Source organism: Saprolegnia diclina (genome assembly GCF_000281045.1).
Source record: "Saprolegnia diclina VS20 unplaced genomic scaffold supercont1.52, whole genome shotgun sequence".
In the NCBI taxonomy this organism is placed as follows: Eukaryota; Oomycota; class Saprolegniomycetes; order Saprolegniales; family Saprolegniaceae; genus Saprolegnia; species Saprolegnia diclina.
In genome coordinates this window covers 161,086-177,114 of record NW_008246119.1, presented here as the reverse complement: position 1 = coordinate 177,114, position 16,029 = coordinate 161,086, and the positions used below count along the sequence as shown (strand labels likewise).

Here is a 16,029-nt window from a genome sequence, read left to right as displayed (position 1 = left end):
GTTGTTGATGTTACCGGCCTTGGCGTGGTGCTCTTCGGGCTTCATGCGACCGACAAACGTCACACGCGGAAGGCCGCGATCACGGTAGTCGTAGTCATCGCTCAACGAGCCAACGGCGCAATCGCGGCGCTGAACGCCCTTGATGCCATCCTTCTTGAGCTCGCGCACCGACGAGTGCTGGCGGCGCCACGCCTTGAGCGAAGCGTCGTCTTGCACCGGGCCGACGACGCGTTCGTGCATCATGCGGGCCACGTCGCCTCGAATGTCACCGCACTGCTCAATGTTCTTGGTGTTGACCGTCACCTTGAAGTGGTTGTTGGCGTCCCAGACCGAGCGCGTGTACCCATCGTCGCAGATCCACACGTGGAGGAGCTCGGGCGGGTACTGCATCGCGAGAATGTTCTTGAGCGTCTTCATCGAGTCGACGACCGGCTCGGAGTAATGGCACAAGAAGACGTCGACGGTCGGCCACTGCTCCTTCGGGAGCGCGGGCTTGAAGTCGTTGAGGTAGCGCGCACCACGGCGGATCGGACGCCACATGGAGAAGTTGTACAAGAGGCCGAGGAAGAAGTTGAGGTACTCGGACCCGACAAAGATGACGTAGCAAAACCACACGCCACCGGGCGTCGCCTTGATGCAGTTGGGCTCTTGCGTCTGGATGTTGATGTTTTGCGGGTTGGTACTCGGCGTGCAGTTGAACGCCGTCTTGACGCTCTGCTCAATGAGCGAGCACGAGAGCTGCGGCTGCGACACGCTGCACGGCGTCTCGCGCGGGTAGAACGTAATGAGAAAGGCCAGCCACACAATGCCAGCAATGGCCGAGAGGAAGTAAATCAAGTGGAACGCTGCGCCGCCCGACATCTTGTACTTGCGGATGTTGGGCGTCTCGACGGGCTCGGCCGCGCGGTTCGCGATCGAGTACGTCGACATGGCAAACGACCGGAACGACGGCTCGTAGTGGTTTGGGCGACCGCTCATCGACGCGCCGTACGGCTTGTCGCCCGCGTCCATAAAGCGGATCGAGCGCGACTCCGTGTTGTTTTCCGTCATCTTCTTCGGGTCCACAAACGACGTCGTCGAGAGGTACGCGCGGTTCGGGATCTGCTGCCATCGCTCGGGCGTCGTGCCGTCGGCGGCCATCGCGAGCGACGGCATCTGCGCCTGCGAGATCGAGACGTTGGGCACGTGGTCCTCGGTCGGCATCGCTTCGCCGCACTCGGTACAGAACGCCGTGCCAGCCGGGACGGTTGCAAAGCAGTTCTCACACACCAGGCGCGTGCGCTCGTGCATGAACGGCGCCGAGGCCGCGGCACCCGACGGCAAGTCCATCGTGTCTTCGTGGATCGACGTCATGCCGACGTGGGCGCCCACCTTGTTGTAGCAGAGGAGGCCCCAGCGCATGCTGAGCTGGTTGAGCGCGCCGAGGAGCGCCGTGCCGGCCCAGATGACCATGACGTACAGCTTGTTGCTGTCCGAAATGCCTTCGCTAAGGCTGTACACGACGCCTTCGTACGGGATGCCCATAATACCAAACATGATCTTGGAGAGCGGCGCCTGGTTCGAGAAGACGAGGCGGAAGATACCGTCGCTGAAGAGCCAGCCGCCCGTGATCGCGCTAAAGAGCACGTACTTGAAGCGGTGGCACTCGGTGTCGGACGTCTTCGAGTGCGACAGAAAGAGCACAAACCAGAGGAGCGCAAAGCCGACGACAAACTCTTGCTTGGCAAACGACGACTGGCCCTCAAAGAGGTGGCCGAGCGAGTCGTCAAGCACGAGGAGGTACGGCGCAATGATGAGGCCGGTCGCAGCCGTCAAAAAGTACGGGCTAAGCACTGTGAGGAAGGCGGCGACGAGGCCCAAGCCGGCGCCGACACCAGCGGCCACGCCGAGCGCCGTGCCCTCGGACGTGTTGGTCACGTACGAGAGCGGCGAGTAGATCGCCATAAAGACGATCGCAAATACCGAGAGGCCTTGCGAGAGCACAAAGAGCGGGCGGGCGCCGAGCGACAGCGGCGACCAGCCGGCCAGCGCCGCCGAGAAGCCGCCAAGGACCCCGACGATGCCCGAGACAAGCATACCCAGTTCGACCATCTTGGGGAAGACGACCAGACGTAGGCAGGAGTGGACTCGAGCAAGCTTTTTATGTAATGAGCAGTTGGGTGGATCGGCCCACGCCGTTCGGGTCCCTGCATACTTTATTCGAGTCATTTCAGTCGGTCGCCATCGGTCTTGGCGGCTGGCTTCCCATCATTGGCGTGGTCCCACGCTCGCCTATGCCCTGCCTGGCGCTTGTTCCGGTAATTGCCCTACTTGAGTTGCTTTGGCGCCGGCTCTTTCATTGCAAGCGATTTGATTGGAGGCGCATCGTTACAATGGCTTGGTCCTTGTCTTATTTCTGGCAATTCCGTCTTCCCCGCTTCTTAAGAACCGGCGCGGTATTTCATTTTACGGGAATACAAATATCCAGCTATTTTTTATAAAAGGAATAAAAATGCGTACTGGCGACCGGATTAAATTTTCGCCGCCGCAATGTCTCGTACCGGTGTAATGAACCGACCATTCGGGTCATAATTTTAAATGGTTTTCTCCGCCTTATATACAAAATGCAAGTACAAATATTTTTTTAAACTGGCATCGAGCTTCTCGTGTAAAGTCGAGCCCGTAAAATTACAGCGCGTTCGAAACAATTGGCGCCAGCGTGACGCCGATCATTCACGTTTAACGCGGTGGGGCTGGACTTTAACGCGACAAAAAAGGAGATTCTTGACGGTTTATCTCGGTTTTATATCGAAGGTTTAACCGATATTCGAACGAACGCTGGCACCCGTTCGCGGCCAGCAGTCAGTTTTAATTTTCGACGACCCACGGCTTGCCACCATGCTGCGCAAGACGATCTCGGTCCTCCTCACGGCAGCCCTCGCCGGCGCCGTCGAGTGGAACCAGTCGACGGGCTACCAAGTCGCGGTCGACTTCAAGGGTACGATGCGCATGGCGACGTGGCATTGCGATCTCATGCAACGTGGTAGGCTGGAGCAACTTTTCGCCGCTCGGCGGCGGCTGCGTGACGTGCCCGTATACGTGTGTGCGCCCGGCGACAGGCCCGGATGGCCTTGCGCTCAACTTTACAAACGCAACCATGGTGCAGAACTTGCCGGCCATCTACTCGACGCCCGTTTCCAACGGCTGCTGCTACGCGTCGCCGTCCAAGAGCAAGGTCATGCCGAGCTGCAACGCCGAGGCCAACCCGGCGAAGACGGAAGACTGTGGCTTCCTCTATGGCCCGACGCTCAAGTGGAGTGTGACGGACACGAGCAACCCGCCCAACACGAAGAAGCCGCTGCGCGCGTTGCTCATGGCGTCGACGGATTGCAAGAACTTTTGGGCGGTCCAGCAGACGTACGTCAAGATGGAAGGTATCGCGACGTCGATCAACATTACGGGCTCGAAGCAGATTAACGGTGGTTGCTACGGCGCGCAGCAAGGCTCGGCGATCCTCCTTGCCGGCTGCCTCTCGACCGAGCTCACGTTTGACAAGTCGGCGACCTACACGTGGGACAAGCTCGCGACCAAGTGCACGGGCCTGTCTGGGCAGTGCACGCGCACGAACGCGCTCTGGGGCAAGAACCTCAAGTGCTGCCTCGGCGATGGCATTGACTCTGCGCCGTGGGACACGCAGTGGGATTTCTACCACAAGAAGGTGTCGCCCGGTATCGAGCTCTCGGGCCCGGCCGTCACGGCCATCGTCTTTGCGGGCGTCGCGCTCCTCATGGCCTGCGTCCACTTTGGCTCGAAGGTCCGCAACCGCGCCAAGCAGACGGCATTGATGCGCGAGCAAGAGGCGTCGGAGGACTATGAAGAGGTCATGACGCCGCTCACTGGCGACAAGCGCCCCGCGACGACCAACAACCGGTCGATGCACCAGAACCCCGACCTCATTGAGCACTCGCTCCACGAAGGCGACCAGATTTATAAGAAGAAGGAGGACGAGGTCCTCTTCGAAGGCGATTTGTATTAAGAATATATTCCGAGACCCGGCTCCATTAGACTATCGCCTTGCCTTGACCACCACCTGTCGACACTCATGAAGGCACCCGCCCGCGCGCAGAAAGCTAACCGGAGCTCGTGAAGCGAGGCCATGAGCCTGCGCCTGCGTATTGGGTGCGCCAAGCTCAGCATAAACTACGGTACACTGGCGACAGCGGTCGTCAGATCGCAGCTGATAGCAACCAAGTGCGCTCGTGTCTATGTACCTCCGCGTCGGCTGACGTGCGCAGCCGCTCGTCCGCTCGTCGTAGAGGCCCGCCAGCTTATCATGCATGTGATTTGAGGCATCCGAGTGTAATTCAAGTAATTAAATTACAGCGCTGCGAGGTGCTCGGACGAGATGCCTTCGTAGCACATGAGCCCGTCGGCGTTGGGAATGTCGTCGCGGACGCCTTTCTCCTTGAGGTACTCGGCGAGCTCGGTCCACTTGTACTCGTAGCAGTAGTGCAAGCCCGTGTTGCCGCGGAAATTCTGCGCCATCATCGTCAGCTTCGAGGATGAGACGACGATATGCAATATGGGACCTGCATGGTGGTATCGCAGCGCCGGCGCATGAGGAACTTGCACATGTTCTTGTTGCCTTGCTGGCACGCGAGGACGAAGAGCGAGTTGCCGTTCTCGTCTTGGGCGTTGACGTGCACGCCGAGATCCAGCATGTTTTCAAGCTACGAGCGCCCATGCTTGCGGAAGAGAGCAACGATGGCTTACCTCTTTGACGTTGTTGTTGCGCGTGTACAGCACCGCTTTGCGAATGTTGTCGGCTTCCGACTCGGGCAAAAGCGGCTCGTCGTCGTCGTCGGCATCGGCGGTCGCAAAGACGTCGGCGATACTCGTGCGCGTTTGGCGTTTGGCCTGCGACTGCAGCAGCTTGTTCATCAGGACAACTTCGGCCTCCAAGCTCTAGCATCAAGCGTGGCGCACAGGCCGTGTGGGATCGCACGTACGGGCACGAAGAGCTCTCGAAAGTCGGGCACGTCGTTGGGCTGCTCGTACGTGCCGGTTTTCGCCGGGTCGATGAGCCCCGCGACCAACGGAATGTTGGGGCCCACAGCGGTCGGCTACACCAGCGCAGTACTATGCGGGATGCGGTAGATGTATTGCGAGACGTACCGGCGGCGTCGCCGTGCTGGGCTCGTACACTTTTTTAGCAAACGATTTCGGGAGCTTGGCGACATTGAGTCGCTTCCAGCCTTCGCCGGGTCGGACCGGCTGCGTCGGCGTCGCTTCCTTTGTGATCTGAAGCCGCAAAAGCCGCTTCACACTCATCGTCGATGTCTCCTGGATCGAAGGCTCGCGCTCGAGCGTCCGCAGTACCCGCGCGGCAATGCCATCGTCGTCGTCGTTCTCCGAGTCGCCGCTCTCGGACGACGAGTCGTCGTGTGTGTTGGCATGTGTCTTGGCTCGTTTGCGTTTGGCGACAAGGCCGAGTTTGTCTCGGAGCAGCTCGAGAAACACCTCGTTCTCGGCGAGCTGCTTGGCCATTTTCGCCACGTCCTCGTCTTCTTTGGTCTCGTCATTCGGTTCTCTCAATGGCTCCGAGAGGAGGGACCGCGGGGAATCGCTGCTTGATAATGGCGCCTCTAGCGGTGTCTCGTCTTCATTGTCGAGCGGCCAGCCGGGCGGAGGATCCCAGGACGACCCGTTCAAGAGCTCTGGATTGCTGTGGTGGTAAAAGACTACGTGCGTCGGGTCGTGCCGACGCTCTTCCCAGCCATTCCACTCGCGCAGCAGCACCGAGTGGGCGACGCGGTCCCGCCACTCGTCGACCGTCGACGCCTACACCAGTCCTGGTCACGATTCCTCTATCGAATCGATGGAGGTACGTCGATGGCGGCTTTTCCATCGCGCTCTGCTTGCATGTGCTCCTTCTTGAGCAGCGCCTCGGCCTCCAACCTAACGTCGTCGTGGCATACCTATGCATATACGGGGTGTCTACCGTCGCTTCTCGGCACGCTTGGCGTCCAAGGCCAAGCGACCAGCTTGGAGTTTGACTTCAATTTCGCGCATTTGTTGCTGGAGACGCGCTTCCTCACGCTGCTTTTGCTTGGCGGCGAGGAATGCGTGAAGGCCACTCGTGTGCACCGCCTCAATCGCTTCGTGGCGCATCTCGAGCGTATACATGTTGGGGTCGTTGCTACCGCGCGACCGCTTGTTCTCGGCCACGACCACATAGTCCTACCATGCGACGTGTCAAAAGGCAAACTCAGAACTGATATATCTCACTTTCTCCAGACGCACGCGCACGAGGTCTTCGGCGTCGACAACGTCGTCGGAATGCCACGAGAAGCGCCCGCTGAGGCCCGTGCGGTTTAAGTACCCACCCCGAATGCCGTACGCTTTAGCGCGCAAGTCGAAATTCGGAGGTATCGTCGCGTAGCGCAGCCATTGGCGAAAGCGAATCGTGTTAAACTCGGGCATCTCGGGCGCATGCTCATCCCAGCCGTTGGCGAGAAGCACCGGGGACGGCCAGTAGGTGTCGAGAGGCGACTCGACGGACGGTGGCCGGAAGAGCACAACCGTTGTCGCGGGCACAAGGCCAAAACCAAAGAGAATCTCACGCTCGACGGCGGCCGCGACCGAGCCGGGCACCCACGCAAACCAGCGCGGCGAGAGGCACGGCGAGTCGAGCGCGAGCACAACGTGGACGAGGATCGTGTCGGACGATGACACACGCGCGTCACGGAGGTACATGGCGGCGGGGCGCGTGAACGGTTCTTTGCACCACCAGAGACCGGGCAAGGTCGAGAGCGGCACAGTGCCAGGCACGGTGCCGAGAAACTCCATGCGTCCGCACGCGAGGACTGAGAGCGAGACAAGGCCATGATCGTCGATCGGGCTTTTTGTTTGCACAAAGCTGTTGGCGCGCGCATGCGTCGTTGTGGCGAGCGGTGGCGCGCATGCCATTTCGGCGCCAGCGCGAAAGAGCGGTGACGCACCAACGTCGTCCGAGTGCTGCAAGGCGCAGTGCGCCGAGACCGATTGGATTTGCGAGTACCCGTCCTGTATCGACGTCGTGTCGAGACGCCGAGCGAGTCCTTTGCCCGACTCGCCGTGAAAGACGGCGTTGAAATGGTCGAGGTTCGAGAGCCACACCGTGTGCACGCTCAACACGAACTGCTTGGTCTTGTTTTTGGATCGCGAGAGGTGCTGCGCGTACTGGTTGTCTTGGTCGACGGCGTAAAAGTACTTGGTATAGAGCGGGTGGCGGGCCAATATCGGGACGACGGCAACGTCGTGTGTCGACTGGAGCGCTTCCGACGCCGCGTACGCAGCTTCGCGCTCGGCCTCGGCGCGGTACTTGTGGTAGAGGTCGTCGATGTTCCAGCTCATGGCGCCCTATGAAGAGTCGAAACGAACGTGTCACACACTGGCGGTACCTGCACGTCGACGAGGTCGCGCGGGTTGCCGTGGAGGCCGTGCTCGCAGCGCGTGCGCTTCATGGGCTCGGCCCAGCACGCGTTGCACATGCGGCGCTCGGTGCTGTGCTCGTGAACATGCGTCGACCGCGCCGGTGCGAGTCCAAGTCCAAGCGTCCGGAGGTCGTCGACAGCGTTCAGCTGCGCGAGTGCCGCCTTGACCGACGGCGTTTTGCTCGCAAGGCCCTTGTACAGCGGCGAATGCAGCAGCTTGGCCGTCGCCTTCTCCTTCAGTTCTTGCTTGCGCAGCGCCGGGAGCAAGACCGGATCGCTGCGCCCGATGGGATGCACGGGCGCCGCCGTCACGCGCGGCGAGGCCAGCACCGGCATCGTCTCGGGCCGCGAATTGTTGGGCGCCGGTACGATGAGCACCGACTGCCCGTACGTGGCCTTGAGCTCGTCCCGCGATATCGACGCCGGTGCGAGCTCGGGTTTGTGCCCGCGGGCGCGCTCGACGCGGTCCCTACGAGACCATGGTAATCAAGAGGAAGACGACGCGGTAGGTACCGCGCTGCCTCCAGGTGCACGCGCTTTGCATGGTCCTTGAGGATCTTCTTGGCGCTCGCTTCGACCGTGTGGATGAACTGCTGCAGGTCATTCTCCATCCCGCCCGCCTACGGCGCGGTTTCGCCGTTGCCTCCACGAGGACGTTACTCAATGTTTGCGCGTCTCGCACGAGCCGGCCAAGGAACATACCGCGGCTTGCTATCTCGCGAATGGTTGCTCGACGGGCTCGGACAACAACGATGGGTCGTCCATTCGAACTAGTGGTCTCGTACTTGAAGTAGTGCTTCTCACTCATGCAGCACAAGGACGTGGTGCAGGCGCACTTCATGATGGCTCCAGCTTGTCTAGGTCGACTTATATCGTGGGCATTGTCGGTTCCTTCGTCGACGCTTGTACAGCGGCTACCTCCTATCGACGGCCATCCAAACGTCGGCCTGGCTGAAGGTAGGTAGATGGCCTGACGAAGCCGTAGATCGCTACGGACTGCACTGTCGGACGACACTCTAGCGCTAGGTAGAGACGAGGTAGAGACGTGGCTGTAGACCCATGCCGGGTGCGCCGCAAGCAGCGTCGACGGTAGCTACTAGCTGCCAGGCGGTATACATGCGATGGTGAGACTACAACTCGGTCTACGCTGCTAAATGCAATGTGATCTTATTGTCTTATTGTCTGTTATAACGTGTTGCAAACGCTTCGAGTCGCGTCATGCACGCATGACGCACACACAGGTGATGTCATCGTGCGTAATCCCCTACGCATCGGTGTGGGTAGCGAGGACGTGTGAGTGGCGTACCTTGCGCTCGCACTCGGTCTGCGCAGCGAGGATGATCTCGGTACACGCCGTGTCCGGGTCGTTGCAGTACGAGAGGATCGCTGCCACGTCCTCGTTTGTGAGCTCGTCAAAGACGCCGTCGGAGGCGAGGACGAGCCAGCGGAACTGCGGCGTGAGCTCCAATTGCGAGATCTCGGGCACGGCGCACGCGCCATTGCGGGGCAAGAGGTGCGTGTCCCCGAGGCTCCGGCTCGGCGTTTGCGTCATCTACGTTCACTCAGTGCGCCAACACGGGACTTCAAGGGCCACCGATTTCGTTGGGTGTGAAACGACGATGCGGCCATCGCCCAGGGCCCGGAAAGGCAGCCCTAAGTCTAGCACGCGCATGCGCTCGTCCTACCACATGCGTCGTGCGCGCGAGAGACGGCTGGAAGCGTACGAGGTTGTGCAGCGTGTGGTCCGTGGTCACTTGATGCACAAGCACCGAGCCGGACGGGTCGTCCTGCGCAGAGAGAAGAACATCGACTCCTGCGAGCGTCGCGTGAGGTATGTACGTACTTCGAGTACGATGGCCCGGCAGTCGCCGGCGTTGGCAAAGTAGAAGCGCGTGGGGGTGATGGCAGCGACGAGCGCGGTCGTGCCGCTGTTGCGGTCTTGCGCAATGGCGTCGACGAGCTACAGCACATAAAACCATCGCTTGCTTTTTCGACGAGACGAAGCAGAGGCCGGTACGTGCAGGTGCGCTCGCAGGAATGCGCCCGAGAGCGCACGTGGAACATCAAAGTCGGACTTTTGTTGGAGGTACGCCTGGACCTGCGGTCGCATGAGAGCGTGTACGACGAGATGCATATTACGAGCGATTTGGCCTTGGATGAGTAGAGCTCGCCGTACACGCCATGGCCGTCGAAGATGCCAAGGACGCCCAGTGCGTCGTCCATGAGAAACGTATCTTGGTTGACATCTTTGCGGGAATCGTTGCTGCAGAGCGACCGCGCCTCGATCATAAAGCCTCCAGGCAGCTTGCAGTCGCTAGCCAAGTGCATGGGCCTCGTACGGTGGCGGCGACGTCGTACCCGATCGTTGGGCTGCGGCGCAGCTTCGCTCCGTGACCTGGCTCCTTCATGCGGCTTGTTTTTATGATACGAATCCGGATACGACGGCTCAAATCCGAGAAGTGTGACGTGATTTTAGACTGAAGGCGTGAACAGTACGACGACTATTGTATTGGTATCAACTTCAAGCTAGAAGAACGCGCCTTGAGCGCGGGCACCTCTCGATGGGTACATTGTGTGCCCTGGATGGAGACGAGCAGGCAGGAGACCATCGTGGAAACCTCTTCGCTTTCGCCCTGTGCAAGCATTGCTAGAACGGCGTAGGCGGGTAGCGGATAGCATGTATATCGTCATCTCCTTGGGTGTTGGCTTCTTTTTTCGAAGCCGACCAGACCGAGTTGCGTTTGTTTAGACGGCAACACCATCTTTCGAATCCCGTATCCGGACTGCGAGATTGAAGCGGTTGCACGGATGAGCAACATCTTCCAGCACCTCCTCGAGCGGCAGGTCCGCCCGACGTCCCAGCTGTCGCTGTACGAGCATGGTAGCGTTTTGCGTCCGGCCCGTCTGCGACGCCATGTGGCAGTGCACAAGGCTGCAGCGGTCGCGGAGCTCACGCTTGGCGGCAACATGGTATTTTGTCGTACGGACGACGGTGCTTGCTTTGCCATCCACGGACACACCACGGCGTGCATGAACCTCTCGCCCAGCGAGCGCGTGCGCTCCATCTACTACAACCCATTGAACGCGTCAATTGTGCTCACGGCGACATGGGACAAGGACGTCACGGACGAGTTGCACTGCCGGTCCGTGAGTCATCGGTGCGTCCCTCTTCATCCGACTTGCATGCAATATGGCCAACGTAGACACGCGTTGCGCAAGACGCCATCGCCAGGCGTAGGACTTTTCGTCGGCGAGTCGCTCCGATGGCCCGGATTTGTCGAGTTTGACGAGGCCAACAGCAAGATCCTGACGGCGTCGACGCCAGACATGTAGGTCGTTGCTTCTCAAGCGAGTGGTACCATCGACGACGTAGGCGCTACAAGCTCTGGGACTTGCGCACATATGCGCTGCTCTACACGCTCGACAATGCGGTGCCCATGCGCGAGGTCAAGACAAGGTACAAACGACGCTGCCTGCAGATCCGTACGCATGCATTCTAGTCCGGGGATGCTCTTGGCGCAATGGGACACTCCTCGCGTTGCATCGCGACTGGCCCCTTCGTTGTCTGTGCTCGACATTGACACGGGCCAGGTCCTCCTTGGCGGCCTTCGCATCCCTCCCATGGCGTATCTCTAGGTCATTGTCCACCTCGCGCCAGCCATGCGGCGGCAGCGCATCGTCTTGATCGAGCTTTTCGACAACATGCTCGTGTACAAGCAAGAGCACGAGCACCTCCACGTTCTCAACGTACGCAGTATACGATCCAAGAACCCGTCGATGCATGGTCTCGCAGGTGACTACGAGCAAGTGCGTCGTGATCCCCGCAACCCGGCACGTGCCCGTAAGTGGCTTTGCCTTCGTCTCCACCGCAAAGATCTTCCTCGTGATCGACCTCATGGCGTCGGTCCGCGTGTATTCCATCTCGGGGTCGCTTCTCTCCACGTATATTTGCAGTTGGCTGTGGACGAGGGTCTCATATGACGGCGGTAGGTTCCACGAGACACCCGGCAGCGTCCACCATGTGGTCGCTGACAACGTCATCGTTTCGTGCGTACCCGTCGCTGGTACGTTGCGGCTACCTTACGTGCACATCGAAAGACCAGCAGGTGGCGCCGAATTGCGCGTGCGGCCGAGCCATTTGCGCGATATGGCGGCGCAGAGAGCGACGATCCTCCTCTCGACGCTGCCCACGTGCTTGGCGTACGATGCGGACTCGGGCGACGTGTACGCGGGCGATGCTCACGGAACTGTGAGCGTATGGAGCACATGGACATAGTGTGTCCAAGTTAGTCCTTGGATTTAGGAGTTTGTCGAGATGTGATATCGGGCTTAAACTTGCGGATGTTTTTGGAGCTAGCTTGGTTACGTCCGGGGCTTCCAAGTTCTGCGGTCGCCAAGTCAACGGCTGAGAAGAGCCGAGCAAGCGCGTCTCTGTGGCATTTGCCCCGGTACCGCACTGCCTTGGTTCAGAGCACGCAACCAAGAAGGATGCACCGTCCATATTGTCTTGTGTGTCGTCGACGCATGCATGGGTTGGTGGTTCCTACGAGGGTTAGGGTTTCTCTCGAGCCAGGCCAGCGCGTAAAGGGTGGAGGTGCCTTTGTACGGCCACCAGCAAAGGAAATCAACAGTAGGCACTGCGAACGTGAGGAATCTAGTGGCATCTAGTAGTCTAGTTGTTAAGGCGCTGGTGTAAAACCCAGTTGGTGCTGGGTTCGATCCCCGGTGGTGCCACGACTTTCCGATTCTACGCGGGTGTGGTTCAAAGGACATTGCATCTATTTGGACCATATGCACCCGCGTATAATGTCTGGCGCATGGCGCAAGGGTCCTCGAACCCAAGCAAAATGCCCGTGGAAAGCTCTTTTTCTCTTCTTCACTCAACACCTGCCAGCAGCTAGGATGCACCGGGTAGACCTGGCTCATAGATGTTGGTGCTGTACATATAGCTAGCTAGTGGCAAGCAGGTATAGAACGTGTATACCAAATGGAAGGGGATTACTAGCTCCAATATCACAGCATGTATATATCTGCTTCGATACGCTAGCACCTCTCATGTCGTGCATTCTCCGGGCGGTAAGATCTGCATGACAAAAGCATCCATATTCATTCATACATGTTTGGAAATCAAAACATCCGCCGCTTGGAGGCGCGTGTGCACGGTCGGCGGCACAAGCACACACGTCGTGGCACAGGTCGTTTTTGCGTTGCAGCTGGTGTGCTTGGCCGCACCCGTTGTCCGCCGCAGCGTTGCCAATCTACAACAGTATATATTATCGACTTGATACCGTGGTATTTGGAAGTCTGGATCGTCGAGTCTGCGCTGTCACGAGCATTGCGACTTTTTGACTTGCGATGTGGGTGTAGAGCATAGCACCGGCTTTGCACCAATGGTCGACGCAGTGCGTGAGCACATCGTCGCGATTGGCTTTGGTCGGGAGCGCGGCGCTGTTGGCTGCCGGCAGCGCGATGTCGCGGCCCATCGCACAAGCACGTCGCGTCACTACCCGCCGCGAAAACTCGTTGTCTGTGATCATCGTACGCTTGGTCAAGTGGCTCAACGTCGTGCTGGCTGCCTTCAAGCGCCGGAGAAGATCGTCGGTCGCCAGGGTTCCTCGCACCAGCTTCATGGCCGCGCGCACGTGGTCGTCGTGGCCAAACTTTTGTTGCCAGAGCGTCAAGTCTTCAACCGCAGAAGATCACGTTTCGCCGGGTGGCGTGCAATGTATTTTGACTGGGTGCTTCTCTCGATGGCCGCCATCGGCGCCCTCTTTCTCTCGAGCGCAACGACCATCGGTGCGCTCCACATCTCGGCCGACGAGCGCCATAAGCTCTCGCATGTACAAAGCTGCTGACCGGTGGTGCGTCACGCGCCTGGAAACAATCTGGCGCGGCCCATCAATGCTTCAACATCAAGAACGATGAAGTACCTTGGTCGAGGAAGGATACGCTCGATGTGGAGGTTGCTGCGTGAGGAGGGCTGCTGTCGCATGACCTTTTGCCAAGCGTTGGTGCGTCGACGCCTGAGGAATACTCACGGACTATGGGATGACGATAGAGAGCATCGTGCTGCGCTCTTGCAAGAGCCCGTCATTGGCGTTGGTCGCTCGGCCTGTCCAGTCTGTGATGGTGCCACCTGCAAAAGCCTAATTGAAGCGTACGTTTCGGTCCGAAAATCCTTCTTTTGGCCTGGTTCAGGTTGAATTTGCCAATGCAGTACACACACTATATGCATTTCTTGATATCGTGTGATGTAAAAGGGGTATATGGTGTTACACGACAAATTCACGCTATCACGAGCGGTTTTACCGTAAATATACGCTAGCTCGTACGAACTCATTCAAAATTATGCGGAAACACGTGGTATTATGCGGATTTCTACGCGCCATGCAGAAATCAAGCCACTGGACTCGGTGTCAGGCGTGTTTAGCATGCAAGTACATGAGGAACACCGACTTTTGCAAACGCAGCAATGGTAGAATTTACGGTCAATTTGGAAATTAAGACCGTACTTATACAGGATCAAATTCTTTAGTATTGGCTCTGTTCTACTTTGTTTTCAAAGTTGACATCACAAATGACTTTGATGATCGTATGTGACCACGTCCGTTGACTCGGGATGTCGGCCAGAAGCTCGAATTGAGTTTTGAGTTGCTGGCTCTTGATGAACGTCCGCCGTTGCTATTCCAAGACGGTGTGAGCGGACGCTGGTGTTATGAGAAGTCCTTTGTTCATTTTCTTTCATTTTTCTATATTTTCACACGAGCTCTCTCCACCTCTAAATACTCGATGACCCCATGCGTCCCACGAAGCTCCAACCTGTTGTCGCTGCCTTGCTAAAACATTCGACGAAACCAAGGTCATCAATAGTCTCAACACTTCACTTGGTCTCCAACACTGGACGACTAAACTACAACGTCCTACGTGGCACGCACATGTCAGGTCGATGACTATGGTTGGTGAGGGAGCGTCGCCTTGCTGGCGCCCATTGGCGGAAGCGTCGCCTTGCTGGCGCCCATTGGCGGAAGCGTCGAGTAGACAAGGTTCGCGGCGAGTTTGCATATGCCTTCGTCGTTGCCTTCACCGCGCAAGATCCGAATGTCGCCGCGCTCGCCCCAGTTGGTGCCCCACGTATTGCGCAGCTTGAAAAAAGGGAGTAAGGTATTGTTGTTGAAGCCAGCATCATGGGTGCCATAGCCGACGACGAGCATGGCTTGGTCGACGTACACCGTCGGCGGACACCACGTGACGATGCCGCCCCGGTACGACTTCCATATATGGTTGGGCGTCGCTACGAACGCAACGACGGGCTGCAACTGGAGCTGCTTTGTGAGCGCGGCTTCGCCCCGCAGATTAACGATCGGGCCGGCCTGGAGCGCAAAAGCCCCGGCGCACTTGGTGCTGTCGCTGCAAAACGGCGCCAACCCGGTCTCGCCCGAGGTGTACGGGATCGCCGACTCGCTGCACAACGCGTCCGAATGCGACACGAGCCACTGCATCGCATGCTGCGCAAAGCCAGCGCCTTTGCAGCCGTCGGTGCCGCCCGGGTACGAGCAGCCCAAGACCTGTTGCGCCGAGAGGTTGATGGCGTCGCCCGTCGTGAGGCAGTGCGTGGACGAGACGGCTGCTGCCGCTACGATCGCCCAGTTGCTGCCGCAGTTGCCTTTGAACTTGACGGGCGGCACGCAAATCGACTGTGTAGTCCAGTCGACCGAGTAGGCGTTCCCGCTGACAGTTGCACTGCGATTCGATCGATTGGTCGATGCCGGTGCAGCAGGCAACGGCGTGACGACCGACGCAGATCCCGATACGAACCGCGCAAACTCGCTGTCCGTGAGCAGCGCAAACTTGGTCAAGTGGCTAAAGGTGGCGTGCGGGTTGGCCGCACGTATCGTCGGGAGCTGGTCCTTGGTCGCCTTCAAGCGCCGGAGGAGGTCGTCGGTCGTCAAGGTTCCTCGCACCAGCTTCATGGCCGCGCGCACGTGGTCGTCGTGGCCAAACTTCTTTTGCCAGAGCGTCAAGTCACGCGAGAGCTCATGGCGCTCGTCGTCCGAGATGTTGAGGGTAGCGAGTGTGACCGAGAGAAGAATCGTGAGCAAGCAGAGGGAGCGCATGCTGAGCAGGACGAAGTGAGATCGTCCGAGTGTGGAAGGGAAGCGTCACGCGCTTGGAAACCGACTGATCGCAGCATCAACTTAGAATACAAGCACGCGCAGGATTCGCTATTTCTTGAGGCGTTGGTGCTGGAAGATCGGCATAGTATCCGGCTCTCCCCATCAATGACGCGCCGTTGTCGATTCAGTCCCGTGTGTCGTCGACGGATGCACGTTGTTCGGGGGGTTGGTTTTGGCCAGGGGTAGGGTTTCTGTCTCGCGCGTCCAGCGCAGGTCGTGTAAAGGGTCGCTGCGATTCTACGACCGGCGTCAAAACAAAATCAACAGTAGGGACTGCAAAGCGTAAAAGCAAGAGCCAATTCTATAGCCTAGTGGCAAAGCGCAAGCTTGTCACTCTGTAGAGGCAGGGTTCGATACCCGATTTCGCGGAAGCGGACGACGAGTACCTTCATATACTCGCA

At 58.8% G+C, this 16,029-nt stretch overlaps 6 protein-coding genes and 1 pseudogene across 8 annotated transcripts in view; 3 read left to right on the top strand and 4 right to left on the bottom strand.

Moving 5' to 3' along the window:
• The window catches only part of SDRG_12752 (hypothetical protein), a gene marked incomplete at its 3' end in the record, with an annotated part of 7,963 nt that extends 5,664 nt beyond the window's left edge, over positions 1-2,299 (bottom strand). Inside the window, exon 1 of the mRNA XM_008618834.1 lies at positions 19-2,299. Coding sequence (XP_008617056.1) covers positions 19-2,208 — 2,190 coding nt within the window. The 5' untranslated portion in view covers positions 2,209-2,299. The remainder of the gene's footprint in view (positions 1-18) is intronic.
• A 516-nt stretch (positions 2,300-2,815) lies between these two features.
• SDRG_12751 (hypothetical protein) lies at positions 2,816-4,061 on the top strand. Its single transcript, XM_008618833.1, has 2 exons — positions 2,816-2,977; positions 3,027-4,061. Exons 1-2 carry the CDS (start codon positions 2,878-2,880, stop codon positions 4,013-4,015), a joined length of 1,089 nt encoding a protein of 362 aa, XP_008617055.1. The 5' UTR covers positions 2,816-2,877; the 3' UTR covers positions 4,016-4,061.
• A 266-nt stretch (positions 4,062-4,327) lies between these two features.
• Positions 4,328-8,106, bottom strand: SDRG_12750 (hypothetical protein). The gene is made up of 10 exons (XM_008618832.1): positions 7,968-8,106; positions 7,422-7,923; positions 6,268-7,380; positions 5,981-6,219; positions 5,868-5,937; positions 5,155-5,820; positions 4,989-5,102; positions 4,753-4,944; positions 4,569-4,709; positions 4,328-4,515 (listed from the first exon to the last, which is right to left on the bottom strand). Exons 1-10 carry the CDS (start codon positions 8,063-8,065, stop codon positions 4,357-4,359), a joined length of 3,294 nt encoding a protein of 1,097 aa, XP_008617054.1. The 5' UTR covers positions 8,066-8,106; the 3' UTR covers positions 4,328-4,356.
• Positions 8,107-8,595: 489 nt separating this feature from the next.
• On the bottom strand, positions 8,596-9,867 carry SDRG_12749. 2 transcript variants are annotated; one of them, XM_008618830.1, is made up of 8 exons: positions 9,813-9,867; positions 9,594-9,768; positions 9,472-9,552; positions 9,298-9,414; positions 9,179-9,241; positions 9,049-9,135; positions 8,761-9,006; positions 8,596-8,718 (listed from the first exon to the last, which is right to left on the bottom strand). In XM_008618830.1, the coding sequence occupies exons 1-8, from the start codon at positions 9,860-9,862 to the stop codon at positions 8,671-8,673; spliced, it is 867 nt and encodes a 288-aa protein (XP_008617052.1). In that variant the 5' UTR covers positions 9,863-9,867; the 3' UTR covers positions 8,596-8,670. The 2 variants fall into 2 exon arrangements, with proteins under 2 accessions (XP_008617052.1, XP_008617053.1); XM_008618831.1 differs by having other exon boundaries at positions 8,761-9,135.
• Positions 9,868-10,227: 360 nt separating this feature from the next.
• Positions 10,228-11,810, top strand: SDRG_12748 (hypothetical protein). Its single transcript, XM_008618829.1, has 7 exons — positions 10,228-10,612; positions 10,658-10,783; positions 10,828-10,911; positions 10,955-11,045; positions 11,091-11,201; positions 11,248-11,396; positions 11,445-11,810. The coding sequence occupies exons 1-7, from the start codon at positions 10,263-10,265 to the stop codon at positions 11,728-11,730; spliced, it is 1,197 nt and encodes a 398-aa protein (XP_008617051.1). The 5' UTR covers positions 10,228-10,262; the 3' UTR covers positions 11,731-11,810.
• Positions 11,811-12,113: 303 nt separating this feature from the next.
• Positions 12,114-12,188, top strand: SDRG_12747 (annotated as a pseudogene). The gene has a single exon. The product of its transcript is annotated as a tRNA-OTHER (tRNA).
• Positions 12,189-14,356: 2,168 nt separating this feature from the next.
• On the bottom strand, positions 14,357-15,595 carry SDRG_12746 (hypothetical protein). Its single transcript, XM_008618828.1, has one exon. It carries the CDS (start codon positions 15,566-15,568, stop codon positions 14,405-14,407), a length of 1,164 nt encoding a protein of 387 aa, XP_008617050.1. The 5' UTR covers positions 15,569-15,595; the 3' UTR covers positions 14,357-14,404.
• Positions 15,596-16,029: the final 434 nt, after the last annotated feature.

Coding starts and splice junctions, on each gene's coding strand:
- SDRG_12750 (XM_008618832.1), bottom strand. CDS start 8,065: ATGGAGAATGACCTGCAGCAGTTCATCCACACGGTCGAAGCGAGCGCC. Junction 5,938..5,980: donor AAGCGTGCCGAGAAGCGACG/GTAGACACCCCG, acceptor CGACGACGTTAG/GTTGGAGGCCGAGGCGCTGC. Junction 4,710..4,752: donor GCAACAACAACGTCAAAGAG/GTAAGCCATCGT, acceptor GGGCGCTCGTAG/CTTGAAAACATGCTGGATCT.
- SDRG_12751 (XM_008618833.1), top strand. CDS start 2,878: ATGCTGCGCAAGACGATCTCGGTCCTCCTCACGGCAGCCCTCGCCGGC. Junction 2,978..3,026: donor AGTCGCGGTCGACTTCAAGG/GTACGATGCGCA, acceptor GCAACGTGGTAG/GCTGGAGCAACTTTTCGCCG.
- SDRG_12746 (XM_008618828.1), bottom strand. CDS start 15,568: ATGCGCTCCCTCTGCTTGCTCACGATTCTTCTCTCGGTCACACTCGCT.
- SDRG_12748 (XM_008618829.1), top strand. CDS start 10,263: ATGAGCAACATCTTCCAGCACCTCCTCGAGCGGCAGGTCCGCCCGACG. Junction 10,613..10,657: donor TGCCGGTCCGTGAGTCATCG/GTGCGTCCCTCT, acceptor TGGCCAACGTAG/ACACGCGTTGCGCAAGACGC. Junction 10,784..10,827: donor ACGGCGTCGACGCCAGACAT/GTAGGTCGTTGC, acceptor TCGACGACGTAG/GCGCTACAAGCTCTGGGACT.
- SDRG_12749 (XM_008618830.1), bottom strand. CDS start 9,862: ATGAAGGAGCCAGGTCACGGAGCGAAGCTGCGCCGCAGCCCAACGATC. Junction 9,553..9,593: donor CATCCAAGGCCAAATCGCTC/GTAATATGCATC, acceptor ATGCGACCGCAG/GTCCAGGCGTACCTCCAACA. Junction 9,415..9,471: donor TCCTGCGAGCGCACCTGCAC/GTACCGGCCTCT, acceptor TATGTGCTGTAG/CTCGTCGACGCCATTGCGCA.